This window comes from Artibeus jamaicensis, unplaced genomic scaffold (genome assembly GCF_021234435.1).
Source record: "Artibeus jamaicensis isolate MK-2021 breed Jamaican fruit bat unplaced genomic scaffold, CSHL_Jam_final contig_3243, whole genome shotgun sequence".
Classification (NCBI taxonomy): Eukaryota; Metazoa; Chordata; class Mammalia; order Chiroptera; family Phyllostomidae; genus Artibeus; species Artibeus jamaicensis.
In genome coordinates this window covers 769,699-792,779 of record NW_026521766.1, presented here as the reverse complement: position 1 = coordinate 792,779, position 23,081 = coordinate 769,699, and the positions used below count along the sequence as shown (strand labels likewise).

General features: G+C 36.5%; 1 protein-coding gene across 1 annotated transcript in view; it reads left to right on the top strand.

Annotated features, from left to right (window-relative positions):
- Positions 1 to 5,461, top strand: part of LOC128627146 (uncharacterized) — a 129,203-nt gene extending 123,742 nt beyond the window's left edge. Inside the window, exon 4 of the mRNA XM_053663662.1 lies at positions 5,329 to 5,461. Coding sequence (XP_053519637.1) covers positions 5,329 to 5,461 — 133 coding nt within the window. The remainder of the gene's footprint in view (positions 1 to 5,328) is intronic.
- Positions 5,462 to 23,081: the final 17,620 nt, after the last annotated feature.

Sequence of the window (23,081 nt, the reverse complement as noted above, 5' to 3'; positions counted from 1 at the left end):
ATTTATTGCCTTTACATCTTTAATTATATAATTCATATGTTTTTATTTTATATTTAGGTAAGGAGTTTATATCTGGATTTATGTTTTAAATATTTAAGTTACTATAAACACCATCAGAATTATCCTGGGTGATGCAAATGCTTTCTTTTCCTCTAAAATAAAGAGTGTCCATGAGAACCACTTGACTGACACCATTATTAAATGCTGTTAACATTATTTAATGTTGTTCACAGAGTGGTCTTTTATCTGCAAACATCCTGGTGGCAAAACTATTTTTTTAAATGAGACAGTTTAAGAATGGGAGTGGTACGTTTTTGCTGAGTAAAGCAGGATATATTGATGAGGCCTTTTTTTTGATGTTTCAGGATAGAAAAGCACTATGTAAAACCAAGTAAAGGTTACAGAGATATTCCTTATATACATATTTGCTTCACTTTTCCTAGGTCTTTGAAGGTAAAGGTTATGATTAAACTGTTTGTGGGAGTCAATTAATAATACTAATACAAAGCTAAAAGGTCAGTTTTTAGGTAACATCAAATATTACAACTTCAAAATATGTTGATTTGCTAACCATATTTGGTTTACTTGCAGCTGGATTTTTTTTAGGAGTACCCATATGTATTTGTTGATACTAAGAGATAAGGTAAACTTGTTTACCATATCTCTTGTTTACCATATATGTTTACCTTTCTTTCCACATCCCCCTCCTTAGTAATTGTGTTATAGCAAAAGAATGGAGATTATGTGTATGTAATTGGAGGAAACTAAAACCGAAGTAGGGAGGAACCAAGAAAATTACAAAATAAAATAGAATTTCTTTGATAGCGGTGTTAAAAATAAAACTTCTTTTATCACTAGCAATATCAGTAAGATAATCTCCAGAATTAAACTTGGAAGCATTTCTGCTACTGCATTTTATGTAATGGTGGAGAGGTTGTTTATAGACAAATAAGATTTCTTAAGCAGCAGCTGTGTATAAAGATTGTGAACAGTGCCCTGGTTCAGCAATGTATGGACTAAGGTTTCAAATCCAGATTTTTCTGGCTTCCAAATTCATACTGTAGCTATTATGGCTTTTTAACAAAAATGAGAAAGATGAGCATGGAATACCATGCATTTAGTGAAAAATAAGGCTTGTGTTCTTGTAAATTAGTTTCTTTAAAACAAGTTTGAGGTTCTTTAATTAAGGGGAAACAATCCATGGATGGGGGAATACAGTGCCTCACCAGCAATGGAGCACCCTTCCCAACTCTTGTGGGCGATAGCACGGGTATTTTTTATAGTTCAATTTTCCATTACCATTTATCCCCACTATATCCTCTTCCTCCCCCACCCGCTCCCTTCCCCCTGCAATCACTGCACTGCTGTCCATGTCCATGAGTTCTTTCTCTTTTTTGTTTTATCCTTCAATACCCTCAACTGCCACCCCATCACCCAGAGCTATCAGCCTGCTCTCTATTTATGAGTCTGTCTCTATTTTGCTTACCAGTTCAGTTTGTTCATTAGATTCCACATGTGAGTGAAATCATATGGTATTTGTCTTTCTCTGACTGGCTTATTTCATTTAGTGTATTGTTCTCCAGGTCCATCCATGTTGTCATAAAGGGCAAAACTTTCTTCTTTTTTATGGTTGAGTAGTATTCTATTGTATAAATGTCCCATAGCTGTTTTATCCACTCATCTACTGATGGACACTTGGGCTGCTTCCATACCTTCACAACTGTAAATAAACTGCAATGAACATAAGGGTTCATATATTTTTTTGAATTAACGTTTTGGTTTTCTTCAGATAAATTCTCAGATATGAAATCTCTGAGTCATAAAACAATTCCATTTTTAATTTTTTGAGGTAATACTGTAGTGCTTTCCATAGTGGCTGCACCAGCCTGCATCCCCACAAACAGTGCAGAAGGGTTACCCTTTCTCCACATCCTCACCAGCATTAGTTGTTGTTGATTTATTGATGATGGCCATTCTGCAGATGTGAGGTGATATCTCATTGTAGTTTTAATTGGCATTTCTCTGATGATTAGTGATGTTGAGTATCTTTTCCTACATCTATTGGCCATCTGTATGTTCTCTTTGGACAAATGTCTATTTGTGTTTTTTGCTCATTTTTAATTGGATTATTTTGGCGGGTGTTGAGTTTTATAAGTTTTTTATAAATTTTGGATATTAATCCCTTATCAGAGGTATTGCTGAGTATGTTCTGATATATCTCCTTAGGCAAGGGAACAAAAGAAAAATAAACAAATGTGACTACATCAAACTGAAAAGTTTTTCCACAGCAAATGAAATGATCAAAATGAAAAGACAACCTACTAAATGGAAAAACATATTTGCCAATACATCTTGTAAACTAGTTTAAAGATAACTCCTAAACTAATGCTCTGTTAATATTTGGACTACCGTATGCATTTTAAACCTTCCAAGATAATGAATTTAAGCAAAACAATGTATTTTTTTATTTTTGTAATATTTCAAGCATTATAAACAAAAGAGTAAAATTATTTATTTCATTGCACTTTTTACAGTATATACTAAAATAGCTATAGTGATTGAAATATGTATCATCTTGAGATGGTTATCTTTCAGGATTCTGAATTATATATTTAGTGCACTTACAATATTTGGACCAATATGCTAGTTGCTGGTTATTTCTAACATTGCCAGCATTAATCTTACTACTAGTTCCAAAACTGGAGACTTGATTGGACCAGTAAATAATTTCGAGAGATATGTTACTCCTTTCTTAATTTTTCTAGGCTAAAGCACTTGATTCCATTATTTCATGGCTGTGAATACCAAAAGGCAATTCCAGTATTTATTTTTGGGATCCCTTTGAATTTTGCAGTTATCAAGGAAAAGTGATGGTCTGTGTCTCTTAAATGATTAAGTGGGAGTTGAAGAACATAGTACTCTCCTTTCCCTGCCACACTAGCCCTTTAACTCTGGCTTCTATAATCCTAGAATAAAGTGTAGTACATATTTGATGTAACTAATTCCTAATTTCATTGTCGAAAGCTCTGAATTTTTCTTCTAAAATCTATTTTTATTTTGTACTCATATCCACATTTTTGGTAATATGCTTAAAATTTAGACTGTCTCCAAATAGCTTTAGGAAAAAAAATACATTCTCTTTCCACTGAATAATATGGCACTATGTTCTACCAAGTAAGAATAAAGGATCATTTAGTGTTGACTCTATGAGGCCAAGAAAAATTATGACTAGAGAAATTATTTATTGAGTGTATTAGTGAAATTTATTATTGTCTTATGATACTTCCTATGTAACAATACTACCTTTCAAAATGTTGCCTAAAAGGGGCTGACTTTGTCAACTTTCTTTGGAGTAGTTCTTGTTAGCTGCTTGAAAAATGTGAAGTGGCAAATGTGTGCGTGTTTAAAAGTTGGTCTTCACAACTAAGAGATAATAGTGGCTTTTGACTTTGTTATTCATTTCACACAGCAGTGGACAGGTGGTTATTGTACCACACCACACATTCTGGAGTGAGATTTGCTGTAATAACACAAACCAATAGGTTTAAACTTCACAAACGACCTTTCAAAGGGCAGGCATTCAATTTGGACAAAAGTGATCAACAGCAGGCTTCAGGCTAAAATATAAGAACTTAAAACTCTATAATTAGGCAACTTATTTAAAAACACAGGATAAGAGAGGCACAGATGGTTCATATTAACAAAAGCAAACAAACAAAAAACTAAAAACATGAGTATAAAATTAGCAATGGCAAGAGATGAACTATGTACTTTAATAGGCTGGCTCTAAATATGTATCTCTCCATCAATCAGTATTTATTGGGAATTGGGGTTAAATACAAGTCTTTGCTTTAAGAAACATGCAATCTAATAAAGGTGCTAGAACTTACAGCAGTTATACAAATCTATGTGCAAATGGAATTTCACTCTATGAAATTATTTGTACAGAAATAAGAAACAAGTTTGGAAAAAGACTGAAAAAATAATTTTGTGCATGAATAGATACAAATACACATGTAAATTGCTATACTCCTGTGTGTTCCAAGAGCTATACTTCTCTCAGTCTGTTCTTCTGCCAAATTATATAAAACTAAAGTATGGAAGGGTGATACTTTTTTCCAGGAGTAATCACTGCATTCAAATTGGATTTATAGTCAGATAGCATTTATGACCCATCTACTGTGTCTGCATGATACTTCATTCAAAGCAATGTGGGAGAGAGAAGATGGTGATTTGGTTGAGGGGAATGTTCATAAGAAATAGTGGGGGTAGTTTTTTGTCCTTATGAATGTGGCGGTTTGAGGCTATTGATACGGTGGTGGGGAAAAGTGAGAGTGCATGTTTGTGTTCTACACATTACTCGTCATTCTTTTTTCCATCCTTTCCTCTAGGGCTTGTTCCTCCTTTCTCTTATTAAAAATCTTTCTTCTTTTCTTGTATTTGCAGATGCTTACACACTGAGCCCAAAGTGGTTTGAGTGGAGGAAGTATATGGTTCAAGATTGAATTGAATTGCTCATGGGGCAGCATTTTAGCTTTTCTTTTTTATGAGCTTCAATTCTTGAGTCAGTTCTTAGTTATAGTGGATCCATCCACCTTTGTGACTGTTTTTGGCTTAGTGTGGGAAAGGGAATTAGATTACTTGCTTATCAAAAGGCTTGGAATCCTTGATACTTTTCTTTCTTTATTTATTTTTTTATTTATTGGCTTTGAGATAGAGAGAGAAAGAGGGAGGTGAAGACATCAGTTTGTTGTTCCACTTACTTATGCATGCATTCATTGGTTGATTCTTGTATGTACCCTGACTGGGGATCAAACCCATAACCCTGGCAAACTAGGATGACTCTCCAACTAACTGAGCTACCTGGCTAGGGCTGACTTTTTTTTTTTTTTTTGTAATTTGAGGGCATGAGCCACAGAGGAAAAGAAGAGGTTTCCTCAAATGCCAACTAACACTAAACCAGTTTCATGAATGCCTTTGGCATTTGATTGTCCTTAATAGATTCTTTCAATGGTAGCATCTGAAGCTGTCAATAAGGAGCTAATCTATTTGATCTCTTCAATAAAGTGAATGATTTCAAGGACACCTGATTATATGGAACACTCTTCTATATCAAATTGCTTTTATTAACTTATTTTATAGACTGAAAAACTGAGTTGCATAGAAAGTTTAATAACTTGCCAGCACCACTCAGCAAGTCATTGTGAAGATAACAGATTTCTGAAACTGAATGTAAAGCCCAACAGTCAGGTAATTGTCCCTGTGCATTTTTTGCCTACGCCTCTTTCAGTCTCCACTATATTTTGTGTGGTTGCTTCTTTCTTTCAGCTGGTCGCACTTCAAAAGCACCAGCTCTCAGAAGCAGCGACATTGGGAGTGGCACCGTTGGCAGTGTTTGGTTCATCACGACCTGGAGATCCTGACTCAGGAAAGCAACCCATCCACACAAACGTGCCTGTGATTGACTTGCAAGTTGCACTCACTCCATAGGAAGTGATATTCATCTGACTGAATGACTCGGGTGGGCCAGGGGTAGTAATGTGTACACAAAAATTTGTGTGCCATACTGTTCTTTTTCAAAGCTATGAACTCCACTTACCAGAATGAATAAATTTTGTTTTCATTTGCAAGATTTCTGTATCTGTTTCTGACTTCTCCACATATTCCCTCTGCTACATTAGACCTGAATGGGCTGTAAGTGGGGTGACGGGGAACATGAGAAGGCTAAGATGTTCACTGGGCACAAGGCAGGAAGGGTGGTCCTTTTCCCAGCTATCTTCTGATGACTTGTGCAGTCTTCTTGGTGGCCAGCTTCATCAGTATTACCAGCACTTAAGACAGTGTTCTCCTCCAGCTGCTAGTACCTTTGTCATTCTTATTGTTGCACTTAACGCCAGGCTGACAGAGCAGTGTTGGCAGAAATTTTCTAACCTCAGGTACAAAAGCAAAGCAAAACAGTTGTATGATAAATGGGTCAGAACTATTTTCTATCTCCCTTTGGGAGGAAACACTTTTTTCCTTTTTTTAGACAAATGAGAGTGAAGGCAGGCTTCTTGTGGGGAAAAAGATAAATCAAAGAATTACCTTATGTTTTAATCAATACTAAATGCTTTGACATATGTTTTGTACTGGGAAGGCAGGACCGGGGTTGTCACAGAGTAATTAGAGCAATGGTTCCCGGAGCAATGTGTATGCCTCTCAACCAAATACCACAGGCAGTTAAGCCTTTCTGTGTTTCTGTGGCAGGGATTCTTCTTCCTGGCAGTAATGGGGAAGTATCTACAGATGTTTTCTGCAGATGTCTCCCAGCAGGGAGACATGTTACTGTGTGCTTTCTCTTGTCACCTACTTCCCTTCTTCATTCCCCTATCTGTCCATTTCCTCCTGGCGAACTTTCTGCTGCTGCTTCCTAGATCCCTCGACTCTTACTTAGCTTTGTCCCTTCTTCTTTGCACCTGCAATGTGGCAAGAAAGCCACTTGTTCTTTCATATCTCATGTCAAAACTCACTTTTGGGATGTGTTTTCAGTACATTACCACAATAAGTGCATTTCTAAAGGTTAACAGCTGGGCATTCAAAACAAGAAAAAATATACATTCACACACAAATGTATAAGAAAAGTACTGTCTTATCTTTAACTTCTTTATTAAATGTGAACTATAGGCTATGTTTAAAATGATTCATTTATTTAATAAATATTTACTGACTAAAAAGGCTCACAAGTCTAGATCAGGAAGACATTAGCCTGACCTGCAATGAAAACAGTATATGAAGAATAAATAAATACACTCCTAAAAAATCAAAAGCGGGGCCGTCAATATTGAATTTTGGTCCTGCTAACATGGCTGCCTTTAGACACACCACTATTAATTACAGCAGGAGGAAGACTAGAGTGTAATAAAAACTGTTGGGCAAGATAAGGTATCTTATAAAGTTCATATATTTTTAAAAGTTCTATGCAAGGAATATATATATATATATATATATATATATATATATATATATATATAATTCTAAATCTGTTTGAATCCCCTGGAAAATTATATTTCCATTATTTCTATGTACTTCTATTATTTCTCCTCTCAGTTTTGCACAAAACTTGTTTACTCAGTCATTATTTCTATACTATTGCTTGCTTCTATTGTCTATACTTCTGCACTTTCAGTCAAATTGTACAAGCCCAGAGCTTTAAAGAAATGTTTAAAAATATATAATTTATATCATTTCTTGTAGTCGAAGATAAGCTGGATAAGCAATGAAGAGTTATCATGCATTGTTTTCCTTCTTTTAGTGGATGACATGCAGTTAAGACTGATAGAGAAAACTTGGGATGCATTTACCTGTCATTGTTTGCATATCTTACTTTCCCATTTCTAGCTAGTTTTAGTGACTAAAGAAATAGAAAAAGTATATACCTTGCTAAAGATGGGCGAAGCACACACTGTGCTGGAACATAAGAAATCTTACAGATGTGCAGAAGGTGTTTCAGCCTGGCTTTCACAATTGAGAATAGGTTCTAATTTTTTAAAAGCAATTTAAAAGTATGTTGTCAGCTTCTTAGAGAGAAATAATTTTAAGTGGAAGCATAGAAGAGATGAAATGTGGGGAGTAGAACAGAGGGTAAAAATAAATACCAATCTTGGAAGCATTAAAATAATTTTCTAAGTGTATTTTTTCTTAGGTTTAATTCTCATTTTTGTGAGAGGACTTTATCTTCTTAATAGCAATTAACTAATTGATCCTTTTGGCTCTAATTTCTATCCTGGGTAAAATTCACAACCATGAGTGAAAAATTCAGAGTTATTTAGAAAATATTTCAGCTGTGGAACAGTTCTTCTGGTACTTTTATTTCTATGCTAAAATATGTTTGGGAAATGCCTGCACTTTCAAACCCTGTGGATAGCCAGCCATTTTCTTTGCCATGATATTTGACAGTATGTTGCTGAAGGTGTCTGTGAATCAGTGAGAATCCCATTTGCCTTTTCTGATGCCTGAGGGTAGAAGAGAAGCAAAGATGATTTATAATAATGTTCTGTACCCAGGATTTTGACAAATACTTAACTACATAATTGGGTGACTTCCTTTTCACTTAGGGAGAAGAAGGTAGCACACATTATAAAAAATATAACAAGGGCAAACAAAGCTTTAGTAAAATTCATTAAAACATTTTTAAAAAGTACTTTTAAAAGTACTTTTTCGGAAGGTACTTTAGAAGTCCTTGGGTGGAAACGTGCTATTTTGAGACACAGGCAACCTCTCTGGCAACATTACATGAGCACTAAAGGACCATCAGAGCCACTCAAACCACCGAGAGGAACAGACACTCGAGCTGAATAAAGTGAACAGGTCTCTCCACACCAGGGGATTTTTTTTTTAAACAGAGCTTTTCTGCTTTCTAAAGTGGTGAAACAAAGTTTCAAACTTTGTCTCTCCCTTGAGTTCCTTTATATGGATTTCCCTCCCTTCATTCTTTCACCCTAATCAAGTAGTGACTGTGCACTTTTTTTGATGAATCAGTTTTCTCCATATGCTGCAAATCATATTTAGATATAACACAATACAAGAATGAAGACTGATTAATATACACCAACATATATTGTTAATTGTTCAGATGGAAAACTATCAAGGTATATGAGGTCTGTACGGAAAAAGTCCAGACATTGTTAATGAGAACAGTTTGCACAATGTCCATGTAACCTGGCAGCCAAGGAGAGTGGACTGGAATGCACCATGCATGAACAATGATGACTTCATTCTACTAGTCAGTGGAAGTGGTAGACACCATTGAGTGAGCATGTGTACTGTGTGGCCAGTGTATTCAAAATGAATGAGTGAGTAGAGCAATGAATCTGCATCAGATTTTGTGTGAAGCTTGAACATTCCTCTGCAGAAACTATTTGGATGATTCAGAAGGCTTTTGGGAGCAATGCAATGAGTGCCGTGCAAATAAAAGTGTGGCACAAATGCTTCAAAGTGGTCAAGAATCTGTTGAAAGGGCCCCATGTTCTGGAAGGCCTGCCACAAGCAGAACACCTGAGAATGTTGAACATGTACAGGCTATAATCAACAAAGATCAGCAACTGACAGAGTGAGAACTAGAAACTGATCTGGGGATTCCAAAAACTACTGAGTCCAAGATTTTGATGCAGGATCTTGACATGAAACATATCATGGCAAAATTCATTCTGCCAGCAGAGCAGCAGAACATTGTGCTTCAGTTGCTAATGATTTGATTCAAACTGCTACCCATGAACCAGATTTCCTCAAGAAGGTCATAACTGGAGATGAGCAGTGGGTTTACAGCTATGATCTGGAAACAAACGCCTAGTTGTCCCAGTGGAAGTTGTCTGGTTCTCCACGCCCAAAGAAGGTGAGGCAAAGTTGCAGCAAAATCGAGACCATGTTATCTGTGTTTTTTATTGAGAAGGTGTTGTCCATCGTGAGTATGCCTCTCCAGGCCAAAGAATTAATAAAGAGCTCCACCTCAGTGTTGATCAGTTGAGAGATGCAATACAATGAAAACAGCCGCGGCCATGGGCAACTGGTGATTGGCAGCTTCACCATGACAACACACCCTCTCATGCATCACATCTCATGCAGAGTTTTTTTTTGTGAAACACCAAATCACCCAGGTGAATCAGCTCCCTTACAGCCAAGATTTGGCCCTTCGTGATTTCTGGCTTTTTCCAAAACTAAAATCAGCTTTGAAAGGGAAGCGATCTCAGACCGTTGGTGAGATTCAGGAAAATATGACGGGGCAGCTGATGGCGATTCCAGCCATGGATTTTTAGGGCTGCCTGTAGTAAGCAAATCTAGAGTCTGGGGTTTGTGAGGCACCCTCTCTGGGATCTCACCTATCACTGCGGGCCAGGAAGTCTGTCGGTTATAAGAAGGAAGGGCTTGCAGAGCCACGTGGGCCATCCCAGGACTCTTCCTGCTTTGCCTTTGCATCTTGGTTCTGGGTAAGATCTCTAACTTATGTGAACCTGATTCGGCAACCTAAACCACTGTCTTTGAACAATTACCATCCCTTTCATAAATAATTAAATTGTGGAGCATATGATACCATTTATCTCATTGGATTGTTGCAAGAAACAAAATATTGCCATTATCTTATAGAGGAGATAACTGAAGCTCAGAGAGATTACTAATTTGGCTTAAATTACACAATAAGTGGTGCAACCTGGCACCATGCTAGCCCCTTGGGGACAAATGGAAATATAAAACTTAGTTTCTGTTTATTTTAAAATAACTCTTCATGCTCCATACAAATGGTGTTCCTGGTCCCTGAAAATAACATGTGTGACTATTAATTAAAAGAAACCTGAGTATCAAGTTGCAACAGTAGTATGGGAAGCACTATTTAAACTGTATGTAATAAAGTCCTGTGAAGGAGGAGATTTAACTGCAGAGGAGACTGGGTAGACTTTGTAATTTTAGGAAATTTGAGGAAATATGAACTTTGAGTAACTGGGATAGAGACTAACAAAAGCGTGGCCAATTTGACTTGTATTCTGAGATGTGTGTGGGGATAGAAGTGTTTAAATGGATATTAGAAATCATTCTATTCCATCTACTCTGTAGTGATAGAAGTCTCAGTCTACAAAATCAGGTGAGCTGGAAATGTAACTTTACATTTTATTACCTACTCCAAGACTCCTTTTTACTGGGTAACAGAAAAATCGAAGTCAAGACACAGTTTCCATCCTTCTCTGAAGTTGAGTCCAAGTTTTAGGGGACTTTGAAGAGCCCAGGTGGTACACTGAGATTGGAGCCCCCTTTGCTGATTGGTATCTGCTGCACTGTGTACCATCTCATTGGTCCTTGGTCTTTGCATTATTTCCAAATCATTGCTATGCCCGTGCCAAGTGTTGATTTTGGCTAAGAGCCCAATTAGGATCAGCTGAGTCCCTATGTTTTTTTCTCTTCCTGTGTCATTCTGGTGGACAGCAACCACTACACAGTTGTTCGAGGCTCATTGCCCTAAACCCACCACGTGGCCTCCACTCCTCTAACATATCTGGTGTGCAGGGAGATTCTGGGGCCTTTCCCTCTCTGGGCTCTGTAAGGAAGTGAAGTAGTTTCTGAAGTCTGGACTTCCCCACAACTGTTCAGAATTGTTTTCCCCTATTCTAGACTCTTGGTTCGAGATAAGGGACATGGTTAATGCACAGGCAACTTTCTTAGGGACACATTGGTGTCTAAGCTCTCTTTGCTTCTCCCCTTAACAGATGTAGAAATCTTTGCTCTTACCTTCTGTATTTTATATATTCCTGAAGCTCACTAGGCCTTAGGTTTTTGATACTCTAAAGCTTTTTCTATGTTCTTCTGTCCCAAACTTTTCATAGATGCCAAAAGTTTAGCTCCCCAAATGGGGGAAGTTTTAAGAAGTAGCAGGAAATAGAAGAAGTACCATAATCACTTGTATTCTCTTAATACCTCTCATTTAAAGCTAAAAAATTAGAGCTGTGGAGATGAAAAACAGGAGTGAAATCAAGAAGCAGAGCCAAAACTACTGGTAGCTAGCTCAACTTTGTTTACCCCACTCAAACTGAAACTCCAAAGACAATAGAGAACTGTTGTATCAACAGCAACAATAATGGCTAACTTTTATTTATAGTTTACTCTGCTAGGAACTCTTCTAATAAGTATTTATGAATCCTCATTACTCCAGGAGGTTCGTTTGTGTGTATGTATATATATTCATTTTATAGATAAAGTAACTGAAGTACAAAGAGGAAGAGCAATGTGTCAGAGAGTCAATAACTGCAACCTGCTGTGATATTATACCACACTGGTTATACAGGCAATATGGTTGTCCTAGTTATATGTTGCTTCATAACAACCTATTCTAAAACTTAGCAGTTAAATTTAATAAACATGTTACACAATTTATGTTGGCTAGAGATTTGGAAGGAGAGAGAGAGAGAGAGACTGAGACTACTTTTTATGCCCTAGTCTTGGAAGTCGTACTTTATCACTTCTGCCATGTTTATTTGTTAACTTGTTAATTTAATTTTATCTGTTAGAAGACAGTTGCGAAATCCAGTTCATATCCAAGGGCAGGGAAATTAGTTTCTACCTTTTAACAGGTGGAGTGTCAAAGGATGGATAAGTATATTTTAAAACTACTGCAATAGGCATCCCACAGTCATCATGGTTATTGTAATTTAGTCCAATTTCTAATTTGCTCTTTACAGATATGTGTGAAAAAATATTTTCACTGTAAATAAACACATCCAAAATAAAAGTCTTATTGGGAAAAATGCACTGCATACAATTGAATTCACCTGCATTTTGTGCTAATATTATGGCAGAAAATGATCATAGCTTTGATGTGCATTTCATTGTACTTAGGGAGTAAAAAGGTATCAGTTTCTATTGACTTCATTTGTGGCTATCTTTGATGTGTTTTACATTTTCCCCCTTGACATATTGAAGTCTGTCTCTTGGTTGTATTCATCATCCTTGAGTTACATTCCTAGGTAAAATGTAGCCCTATGCACATGGCTTCAAGACCCAGCCTCACCACTTAACGCTTTTTATGATCCTGGATATGTTAATGGTCTTAAGTCTTAATTTTCTTGTCTGTAAAATGGGGATGATAGTGCATAAGATATGATTGTAGTGATTAAATGATGTAATCACACGTAAATTGTTGAGTACAGTTCTTGATATGTGAGTGTTCAATATAGGTTATTGTGTTGTCACTATAATTATTTTTCTGATAATCTCATAACAGAACAAGGTTAATATCTACCAAAGGATACATTGACATTGCTTTTTAAAAAATACTTACTGAAAAATGATGAGACTACTGACCTCTTTCTAATGAGCATCACAATATTTGAAAAAAAGTGGCTGCTTTTTAGAAATGAAACTTAAACTAATAAGTTATCAAACACCTGATTTTCAAGCACCTGATTTTCAAAGAACTTATCCATGTTCCCAAAGGATCAGGCCAAATGACTTGATAGATTTCACTATTCCCCTTTAAGGTCAATCGGTTAATGATGGTGAAACACTTAACTGTGGTAAAGTCGTGGGTCAACTTTCCAGCTCAGTCCAGTTTTGCTGAGAAGGTGCTTTCTGTCTCCACTTTTCAGCCTTGTTCTCCATTAAGTCAGATCTTAGAGGATTGTGTTAGCAATCACTGTGGCAACAATGACTCTTTATGCTGAGTAATATGCTCAGAAAATCATGTACATTCTTTCACGATACAGTTATGTAGCTGTTTCCTTGCACATGATAAGCAAAGCAATATTCAAGCTTCTGTGCTGAGAAGTGGAATGTACCAAGACATGGAATTGATTCTCTTTTCTAAATTCAGGAACTATTCAAAGTATTTAGTTCCTGGGCTTTTTAAGACTATTATGCTTGAATCGAATCTCTAGAAAAGTATGCAATTTAATTATCTGAATTAAAATAGGGGTGTGTTATCCTCTCTTATTATGAATATCATCACTATTTAATGGGAACATTGGAATATTCTGTTTTATACAAAGTAATGAATCATCCAGCTATCTATGAAGGCTGGGTATAATATATGTGTCAGTCCACGGAAGATTCTGTCAGGTAATTTGGCTTCAATTTACTTAAACCAGCCCAGTTCAATGCTTAAAACTAATGTCTCTTCAGCATATAAATAGGTGTTATTGTCCAAATTGGTCTATGCTACTTTTTCCAAACAGGCTGCTTTTCCAGGGAAAGTGGTGGGAAGGAAGAATACTTCTAAAGATGGTTTCTTTTGGTTGTATTACAGCTAATCTTAATTCTGGATGTGCACTGGAATCATCTAGGTGGCTTTTGAAAATGCAGATGCCAAGCCTCTGTCCTAGACTTAATGAGTTAGAAAATCTAAGGGTGGGGTATAGAGATATATAAATTTTAGTCTCGAGCAGTAAATTTAAGACATTCTTAGATTTAACTATCATTACGTATGCTAAAGTTTTATTGGGAAAAATACACCAGCAGTCACTTTGCAACTTTCTTTTAAGTAAAAGCATAGACTAGGAATTGGTATAATACTCAGTGCACAGTAAACAAGCTCAGTCATGGGTGTGGCTTTGGTGCAGAGCTTCAAAGGCAGTGCAGAAGGAAATAAGGAAGTCACACTGGGGGACCTCTCTGTTCCTACTGCCTGCGTTAAGGGAGTTCCTGAGAAAAGCTCTGCTCTTAGAGGAATTCTAAAAATCCCATTCCAAGCTGCATCTCAATTTTATTTTGGACAGACTGTTACATTTCATGTTTTTATCCCCTGCACGTTCAATATTATAGACTTCATTGACCCTGGGATTTAAAAATAAGGTTGCATATGACTATATTTTTGTGATAATTTAAACTTTCTGTTTAGAATTTACTGGGTTCTATATACTTGCATAGATTATGTGCTATTTTGAGGTAGAAAATCTCAGAATGAATCATCTGTTACATTAATATTATTCTCAATTGTAATTGCTTGATGGCATTTCCTGTGTTTACCTGCTGTGGCCATTTAGGGCCTTCTTGGAGCATGAAGAAACATTCCCACTGAGAACCAAGCCCTCCACATTGTTCTCCTTGCTGCTTCACATTACAGCATCTCTTTGAGATATAGTTTTAAACATTGAACTTTAAATGTTAATCAGTTTGTGTTCATGAGCTGGGCAAATTCTTTATAACCATCACCATTCTACTGCTCAAAATATAATTAGCCATTTTGCACATATATTTTTTTCTGGTGCCAGTCTGCATATATGTGACTCTGGAAAAACATCTGTTGTGAAAAAATGGCTTGGGAGGGTTAAATGTGTATGAAGTGAATGACCGTGATGATAAAACTTATTTTTGGAAAGCTTAGCTTTAAAAACTAGTTTTTTCAATGATAAATAAGACACAAGTTCCTTAGCAGTAGCATATTTGTCTCTTTTAATAATTTTAAGTGATTTTGCATATTTTATTTTATTTAATCTTAAAAACAGAGATAAACTTAAAAAATCAAACAATGGAAGAACTATTACGACTTTCTTAGGACAGTTAATGGTTTTATTAATATCTACCATTTAATGAACCATTGTAATGCATCAGAAACTCTGCTGACTGGTTTACACAGTTGCCTCGTGAACAAACATGGGTTTGAACTATGTGGGTCTACTTATGCAGAGTTTTTTCAGTAAATACCTGTACTGTTGTCCATCTGTGGTTGGGAATTGACAGATGTGGGGGCTGACTGTATGCATTTGTCTCTGCTATTTTATATAGGGAACTTGAACATCTGTGGATTTTGGTATCTGAGGGGAGTTCTGGAATTACCCCACAAATACCAAGGGACAATTTAAATTTTAGGGTGTCAAGAATTATAGGCAGATTTTTTACTATGTGGGGGTCAGAGTCCCTAACCCATGCATCGTTCAGTAGTCAACTGTATATATTATCTCATTTAATCTTCACAGCAATCCCCAAAAGATAGGTATTGTGAATGTAGAAACTGAGGCTTAGAGCAATCACCTTGCTGAAGACCATGGTATAAATGGTGGTAAAATAAGTATCTGGGTTTAGCCTCACATTCTTTGGAGTTGAAAGTTCATGTTCATGACTGCACTAGCATACTCCTGGGGCTTAAACTTTCCTACTAATTATCCACTTTCCTCCTCATTGTATAATGCTTTCTCTTTATCTTAGCCACTGCAGACCCAAAAGCAATAAGGACAATGTAAATATGTTGGCCACATTTATAAACTGTAGATTTGTTTTAGTGAAATTAAATAAGGTATTATAAAATTTATAAAATGATGAGTTGTGCAAAGAATTGTATTTAAAAGGTAATTATCATTTGATTGGATTTTACTGTTTTACTGATTCCTGGCTTGGAAAATAATAGCTTGACTCTTACATTGAGATTTGCTGTTTTATAAATTATAATTTTCATAGGGCAGATATTCACTCTGACTTTAATAATATCTTTCCTCTATCCTTAGCATATCATTATTCACAGGTGTACTCTAACGAAATCCTTTTGAATTATAGTGATATAAGTAGCTAGTGCATTTGAAAATCCACAGCAGAGCATAATCATGGCAAAGCCAAACAGGCTGGTGTTAGGAAAAAAAAATCCATCTTTTATAAACAAAGAAAACTGTTCTCACATTCACACTTTACCTGTTGTATGGCTGGATTTGCAATGCTTCTGTAAATGTGCAGTTTTTTCTTTTCCCAATTTACTGGCCAGATGACGGTATCATAAAACCACCATCACCATCACCACTGCTGGTACTAATTAGCACCCCGTTTGTCAGCTTCAGTCCAGTGGCAAGGACTTGAGCGGTTATAAATACTGTAATGCCTTTTCACCTGTGAAAGTAGCTCTTCCAAAGACAAAGAAGAAAGCACAGCAGGCAGGAAGCCTGTATTATTGCCACCTGAGCTGTTCCTTTCTCTGGACAATTTCAAGCTTTAACATCTGTTCTGAACACTGCATTTATTAAACTAAATAAAAAATACATTCATCTGTATATAATAGCCCTCCCAGGGGATACAGAATAGGATTTCCCTCTTTTTAAAGAGAGTGAAACCATTGACAGAATCTTGTGTCTGTTTCACGTCAAGAAAAGCAGCCTGGGAAATAGGAAAGGAACTTATTAAGAAAGAATTTTCCCCTCTTTGACCGTGGTATGATTGCTGCTGAGGATAAGCTTGCATGTATTCATCTACAACTTTTAATTACTGGGTTTAATTGTTGGCAGGTGGGTAAGAGTTCTGTTACATGTAATGTCTGATTGTTTATGTTTTGCTCTTTGTTAGAAATTGAATGCATTAGTTTGAAAATGAGACTCAAGAGGTCTCTTGTGGTAATGTGTTCTTTTTTCTGACAGAGGACAAAATAAGTTCAGATAATCAATTTCTAATTCTTGCAAGGTCAAAAACTTTTCTCACATGCAGCAATCACATGACCACCAATGACTGTATAGGTTACCCACTTTTTAGTTTTGATAAAAGCAAAAAAAATGGCAGAAAATATAGCCATTCTTAGGTAGATATAACAGTTCGTTCTGAAGCCAATATAGAGAGCATCAATAAATATTCCAACTTTTCTTTCTTTATTATCATAATTACAACTTAGACATTTATTCCCTTTCTCTCACCTTTCCTCCCTTTCTCCTAGCTTCCTAAAGACTCATTCTAGATTCTGAAGTACTTTCTGCATTTGCAAGGCTCTCACTCATCACTCCCATTCCCTAAACCCTCAGTTCTCTGTAGACCCTAATCTCTAGCAGGCTGCAAAGCTCTAAGGACATACCTTGGGTTTTAAAAAGGGACTTGAAGAGTAGAAAAGTCTAAAGGGGTTCAGAGGAGTAAAAACAAACTGGTTATAGTGTGTAGAGGAAGCCCAGTGGGAGAAGTGATTTCAGGCTATGTATGAATGGTGGTGAAGTGTTAGCAGTGGTGGAAGACTGCACTTAGATGGGAGCAGAAAACTAATGAAGAAGCATGGATGATGGCCCTAATGGAAGATGGGAAATATTTGGTGAATACTGGAAGAAAACATGCTCTGAGGATGTTGGTGAAACATTTAAAACAAGGGGAAGTATGAAAAGAATGTTCAGTACTTGGCCAGTGTTGAGCCTGCATTCGTGATGCCGTTGTGTGCTTTCGGGGACTATCGCATGGCCTGTGGATATACCGTTTCTCATTGTGACCCACATGTGGTTGTACATATATAGCACAACAGGACTATTGGCTCACCTGTCCAGTGTCCAGGTGGCAAATAGGAACTTGGCGCTTTGTATTTCACACCACAGGTATGTTTTTACAACAAAAATACTGAATGGTATGAATTTCTACTTTGAGTTTGACAAAAAATCTTTTATTTAGCCAAGAAAGCAAGTGCTATATTTCACTTGCAAACAACAGAAAGAATGTGTAACTATGGCTTTTATAAACCCAATGGAGAGGTCAGGTTTGCCTTCTATAGACTTAGTTAAACTGCTGATTTGGATTGCTAACCTAAAGTGGCTTTTTACTTTTTATGTTTTTGGCTATTTATAGATTCAAGAAAAAACTTTGATCATCGGCTAGGCCTCTCTGCCAGACCAACACTGCTCCTTCCTTCCCAGTCTACATATTTCCTCTCGTTTATTGTGACTCAGGTTGACTCAGGTGGATGCCTTTGGCCTCTGCCTGCACACTTTTAAAGAGCACCTGTATATTGCACTTAGGTTTAAGACATTATTTCTGGAATTTTCACTAAAAAAGTGAGAATTTGCTTCTGTTTTCATCTACCATACATGACACTTCCCTTCTTCCATGCCCCCAAAATGTTATAGCAAAGTTTGGGTAGATCAAAATTAAGTGTGATGAAGTAAATGGTATTCAGAAGCGAGCCATGTAGTCTACTCCTTTTCTTCTTTTTTTCACACAAAAGTAGGGAAGAAACAGCTGGGAATAGTGGGTGAACAGAAATCCCAAATATTCCAAATGGGTTTGGGATTCTAGGTTAAAATGAATTATCTCTCAGAAATTAGAAGTTATTTTCCTAGTAAATTTGCTCTTCATTATTTCATTGAGGATGCCCAAAACACTTTAAATATTTAATGCTTTGTTTATGACTTTCTCTCCTTTGTGGAAGCCTGTAGAATCTTCTCCCCATGCTCCGAACTTCCCCAGTGACCTGCTTCATCCAGCCGGACATTCAGAGGGCCCATCCAATGGGAAATTACTATTCTTCAGTTCTGGGAAAATTGCTCGATGTATTTCTTTAATGCTTTTCTTGAGTTTATTGTTTCTTTCTGGAATTCTTATTATTTGGATATTAATGATACTTTTTTGATGTTTTGCTTAACTGGTATGATCTGTTTCTTTCAGGATGGTTTTTTAAATAATATTTTAATTATTTTTACAGATAGGGAGGGAGAGAGAGAGGGAGTGAAACATCAGTGTATGGTTGCCTCTCTGTTGGGGATCTGCCCTGCAACCCAGGCATTTGCCCCGACCTTTTGGTGCCTGCACTCAATCCACTGAGTCACACCAGCCAGGGCAAAGTTGATTTTTTTAAATATGATTTTAATCTCCTTCATGTTAGAGACTTTCCTAAAAAATTTACATTCAAAGGGCACTGAAATGTTAACTGGAAACTCTGAACATTTATATCAGGCTTATCAACTGTGCAATTTACTCTAAGGTGGCTTGGTAGGGCTGTTTTCTCTAGAAAACCCTGTGTTGATATCTTCAGGTTCGTCCTTATTGGATGGCCAAACTCCCAAGGTGAGTATCACGCAACCATCTTGCTGGAGGGTGCCTGTGATTTCCGGGATCCTGGTGAGTGAGGAATTCTGGGAATGAGGGTAGGACAGAGCTGTGTATTCACCTATTAGTCCTGCTTCCCTTTATAGTCTTGTTCTCAGCTGTGCTTGTAAACCCTGAGTTCAAAGATCCTCTTTTACCTTCTATGAGCCTAAAATTCCAAGTTTTTACAAGAGAGTTCTTTGGTTACACAGAGTGGGAGAGAGGGAATGTATCTGTGGGCATTAACTATTTCTAATACTGATTTTCAACCAAACTGCCCTTCTTTAGTTCTTTTTTTTTTCACCTTCTTCCAGAGGTAGTTAACTGGGTCTTCAATTACTGACTTTTTGTGGGTTCTGCATGTGATTGTTTCTTTTTCTACGGACAGTTCAGGATTCCCATTTTTTATAACTCACAACTTGTCCCTCTGCTTCACAGGTTCAGAATTTTGTTGCTTCTGTCTTCTCTTCTGTGGTTCTTCATTTATTTTCTTCTATGTTTATGCCCTTAAGTAGTACTTTATTGTTAATGGGGTTTCAGGAAGGAGCAAGAGTAGAAGGAAATATTCTGAGTACTTAGAACCCTAACATTTTAGATAGTATTATATTATTCATCTTTGAAATAGTTACTGTTACTTTCTCTCAGTTGAGCCTATATTTGATACATCTTCTTAGAATTTCAATGGAAACAATTCCCTCCTAATGATGTGGACTCCGGCCCACAAGGTCCATATGCTGTGGCTGTGGTGAAAAATTCACACAGACTACAGAAGTCCTGTGGAGAAAAAGGGACAGCATGGCCACTCTCTGGGTGAGAGAGGGCCCTGACCCCTGCCTGGACAATCTTTTATTGCTTTTCTGGGCACATTACATTGAGGATGGTCTTCATTTACTATGCACATGTTTGCTTTAGGTGGTTACTTTTTGTAGATAACAAAGGAGAAGGAGCTGCTAATTACTACAAAGAAAAAGGAATGTGAAAATCTGAAGGAAAAAGTGTTTGAACTGGTTACACTCCATCCTTAGGAGGTTTAACATAGATTTTAGGAAGTTACTTTGAAGATAGGCAGTAAACATTTGCTGCCTCAATTCAGGGTGAGGGAGTTTTAGCAAAAAGCAAGCCTCAGAGCAGCTTAGGTACAATGCAGGCCTGATTCCCCATGGGAAAACTGATTAGTGAGCTTGGTTTCTATGTGCCGGCTTGCTCCCCACCAGTTTTCTGAGTTAGGGGCTGGGCTATATTTACCATACCATGCAGATAGGTTCCGTATATTCCACACTGGACAATATGGAAAAGAACCTTTACATTTCACAAATGCAAGTTGAATCTCTTTATAACTGTGGTTATATAATAGCCAACTAACCTCAAATTTTTACCCTAGGTATACATGTTTTATATATTTTAGTCCACAATGTTTGAAGTAGCATTAAAAGGTGAGGTGAGTTGGTTTCAAGGTGGTTCTAACACATCTAAGCAATATACCACAATTCTAGCAGATAGAATCATGCATGCTGATGATATCATTGCCAACAAATTAAGAGGAGAAATTAATAGTTTAGCTCTTCAACATTTTGGCATAAAAGGCATCCATAATACACAAAAATCAGTAATCACACATTATTTTTGAAATGGGTTTTTTAAAATGAATCCTAACAGGAATTTAATCCCTATATTTAATTGAAAAATATTTTATCTGTTTGAATACATAGGTTTTTCTTTTCTTTCTTAATTTGTGGCTCTACAAACATTTCACAGACATTAGAACAGCTGGCAACATTATGAGTTATGACACACACTAATTATAATTATACTGAAGATTTTAAAGAAAAAAGAAATGTACAAACACTTTTAAGGTATTAAATTGTTCAAAAAAACATTCTTATTCTCAAATCCATATGAAGCTTCATAAAATGCTAGTTATTGTCTATTTGGTTATTTTGCAGAGTATTGTGCAAATAGTTAAAACAGGGAGTTTTTAAATTTTTGTTGCAAGATATTTCTCTCTCATGGCTGCTCTTATTAAGGAGCTGGTTTTTGCACTGTGTGTGTGGGAATTAGTGGTACATGAGGGATTAGAGACTGTTCAGAGACATAAAAAGTCCACCTTTCAGAAACTGATGTTAAAACAGCTTGGAAACCCCTGATACTAATGTTTCCCAAGAATTACTTTAAGTAATTTAGAATTCTGAGCCAATATATCTATGCTGAAAAATAATCAGTCTCTGAATTTGCTTCTCTGTGGCCTTATCTTTAGCCTACTTGGTTCAAAAGAACAAAATACTTATTGTTGATCCAGATAGATTAATATGAGTTAACTAGAATAGCAATTCTTCTGCTTAAGACAATCCCACTATGAGAAGATATTGATTTCATTTTTTAGAAGTTTTTGTATTTAGTAATGTCTTTTTATGCCTGGATGGGTCCCTCTCCACCCCCACCCCTGTTAGGACTCCAGAGAAAAATTTGATATGCAATACCTGGAGCACAGTAGGAGCCAAAACAGACAAGATATTATTTCCTCACTTGTCAAGGAGTCATTTCCCTAGTATCTCATCTATTTAGATCATAAGAGAGATCCAGGATGTCAAGAAATAAGGCTCATGGTGGCCAATATATGTTCCCACACACTAAAGCTCATGAACTGTACTCATACAAAAGCTTTTTAGATCCTTTTATAGCAATTGTTTAAGTTTCTATTGTAAAAACACAATAGAGTATTTTCTTATCACCCTGCCTACACAATTTCAAGACTATTTTAAAAGAAGAGAGGGAGGGACACATCTGGGGACAAACTGCAGGGGCACAGGCAGTGAGAGAGGTCGCAGGCTGATAGACTTCAGTGATCTCTGCAGGCAGCACCACACAACTCAGAATAATGATGGAGATAATGGTAATAATACATTGATGATGATAACAGTAGTCACTGAATTGACTTTAATTTCCTGAGTGGTTCCTATGTTCCAGGATTTGCTTTATGTGAACTTTCATACTTGACCCCGATGATACATCAATGGAATACGTATTAACATTTTCTTCATTTTATAAAAAATGAAGGTACAGAGAAGTAATCTGCACAAGGTCACATGATTAAAAGAATAGAGGCAGGATATGTGCTCCTACACCTACGTTATGCCCTACTGAACAGCTTTCATTCGATGGCTCCAAGTCATAAAAAAATATTAAATTATGTTTGGCATTTTTTGGTTAAGAAGATAACAGATAGCATAGAATAATTAGATATTCCTCTTATGACATCTTCTAAATGTCAGTTTGCTAGAAAGCCTACTTATTAACAATCACTCATTCTCTTTTATCATTCTCTGCTGTCAAAATGTAAGTATATGTCAGGGACAACTAAACAGGGTCCAGGGACAGACTGCTCAAGGATAGTCACCTGACAAGGAAATCACCTGACAGAGAGGAGTATGAAGAGAAATAAGAATCAGGCACCTAAAGGTGGAATACATACATGAGTTTCTAACATGTAAGGTTTTTAAGAATAGTTACTTTTGTACAATTTTTGATGGTTTCGTTGATGAAGTTAAGCCAGGATTAGAAGAAAACTCTAGTCAAATGTTTAAAAAAAAACAAAACCCTAAGCAATGGTTGAACTAGAACACACACAAAAGAATGATATTAACATACCTGAATTTCACACTTCTTAAATGATTTTTCAAGTGTACTATGTATCTTATTTATTATAATAACTTCAATAATATTTTTAAAAACGATTTAGTGTTCCAGAGTGGAATGTAGAAAACCTAAAGTCAGCCCTTACAGATAATTTCATGTTCCATTTTTTTGTTGTTTTTTTAGAATTG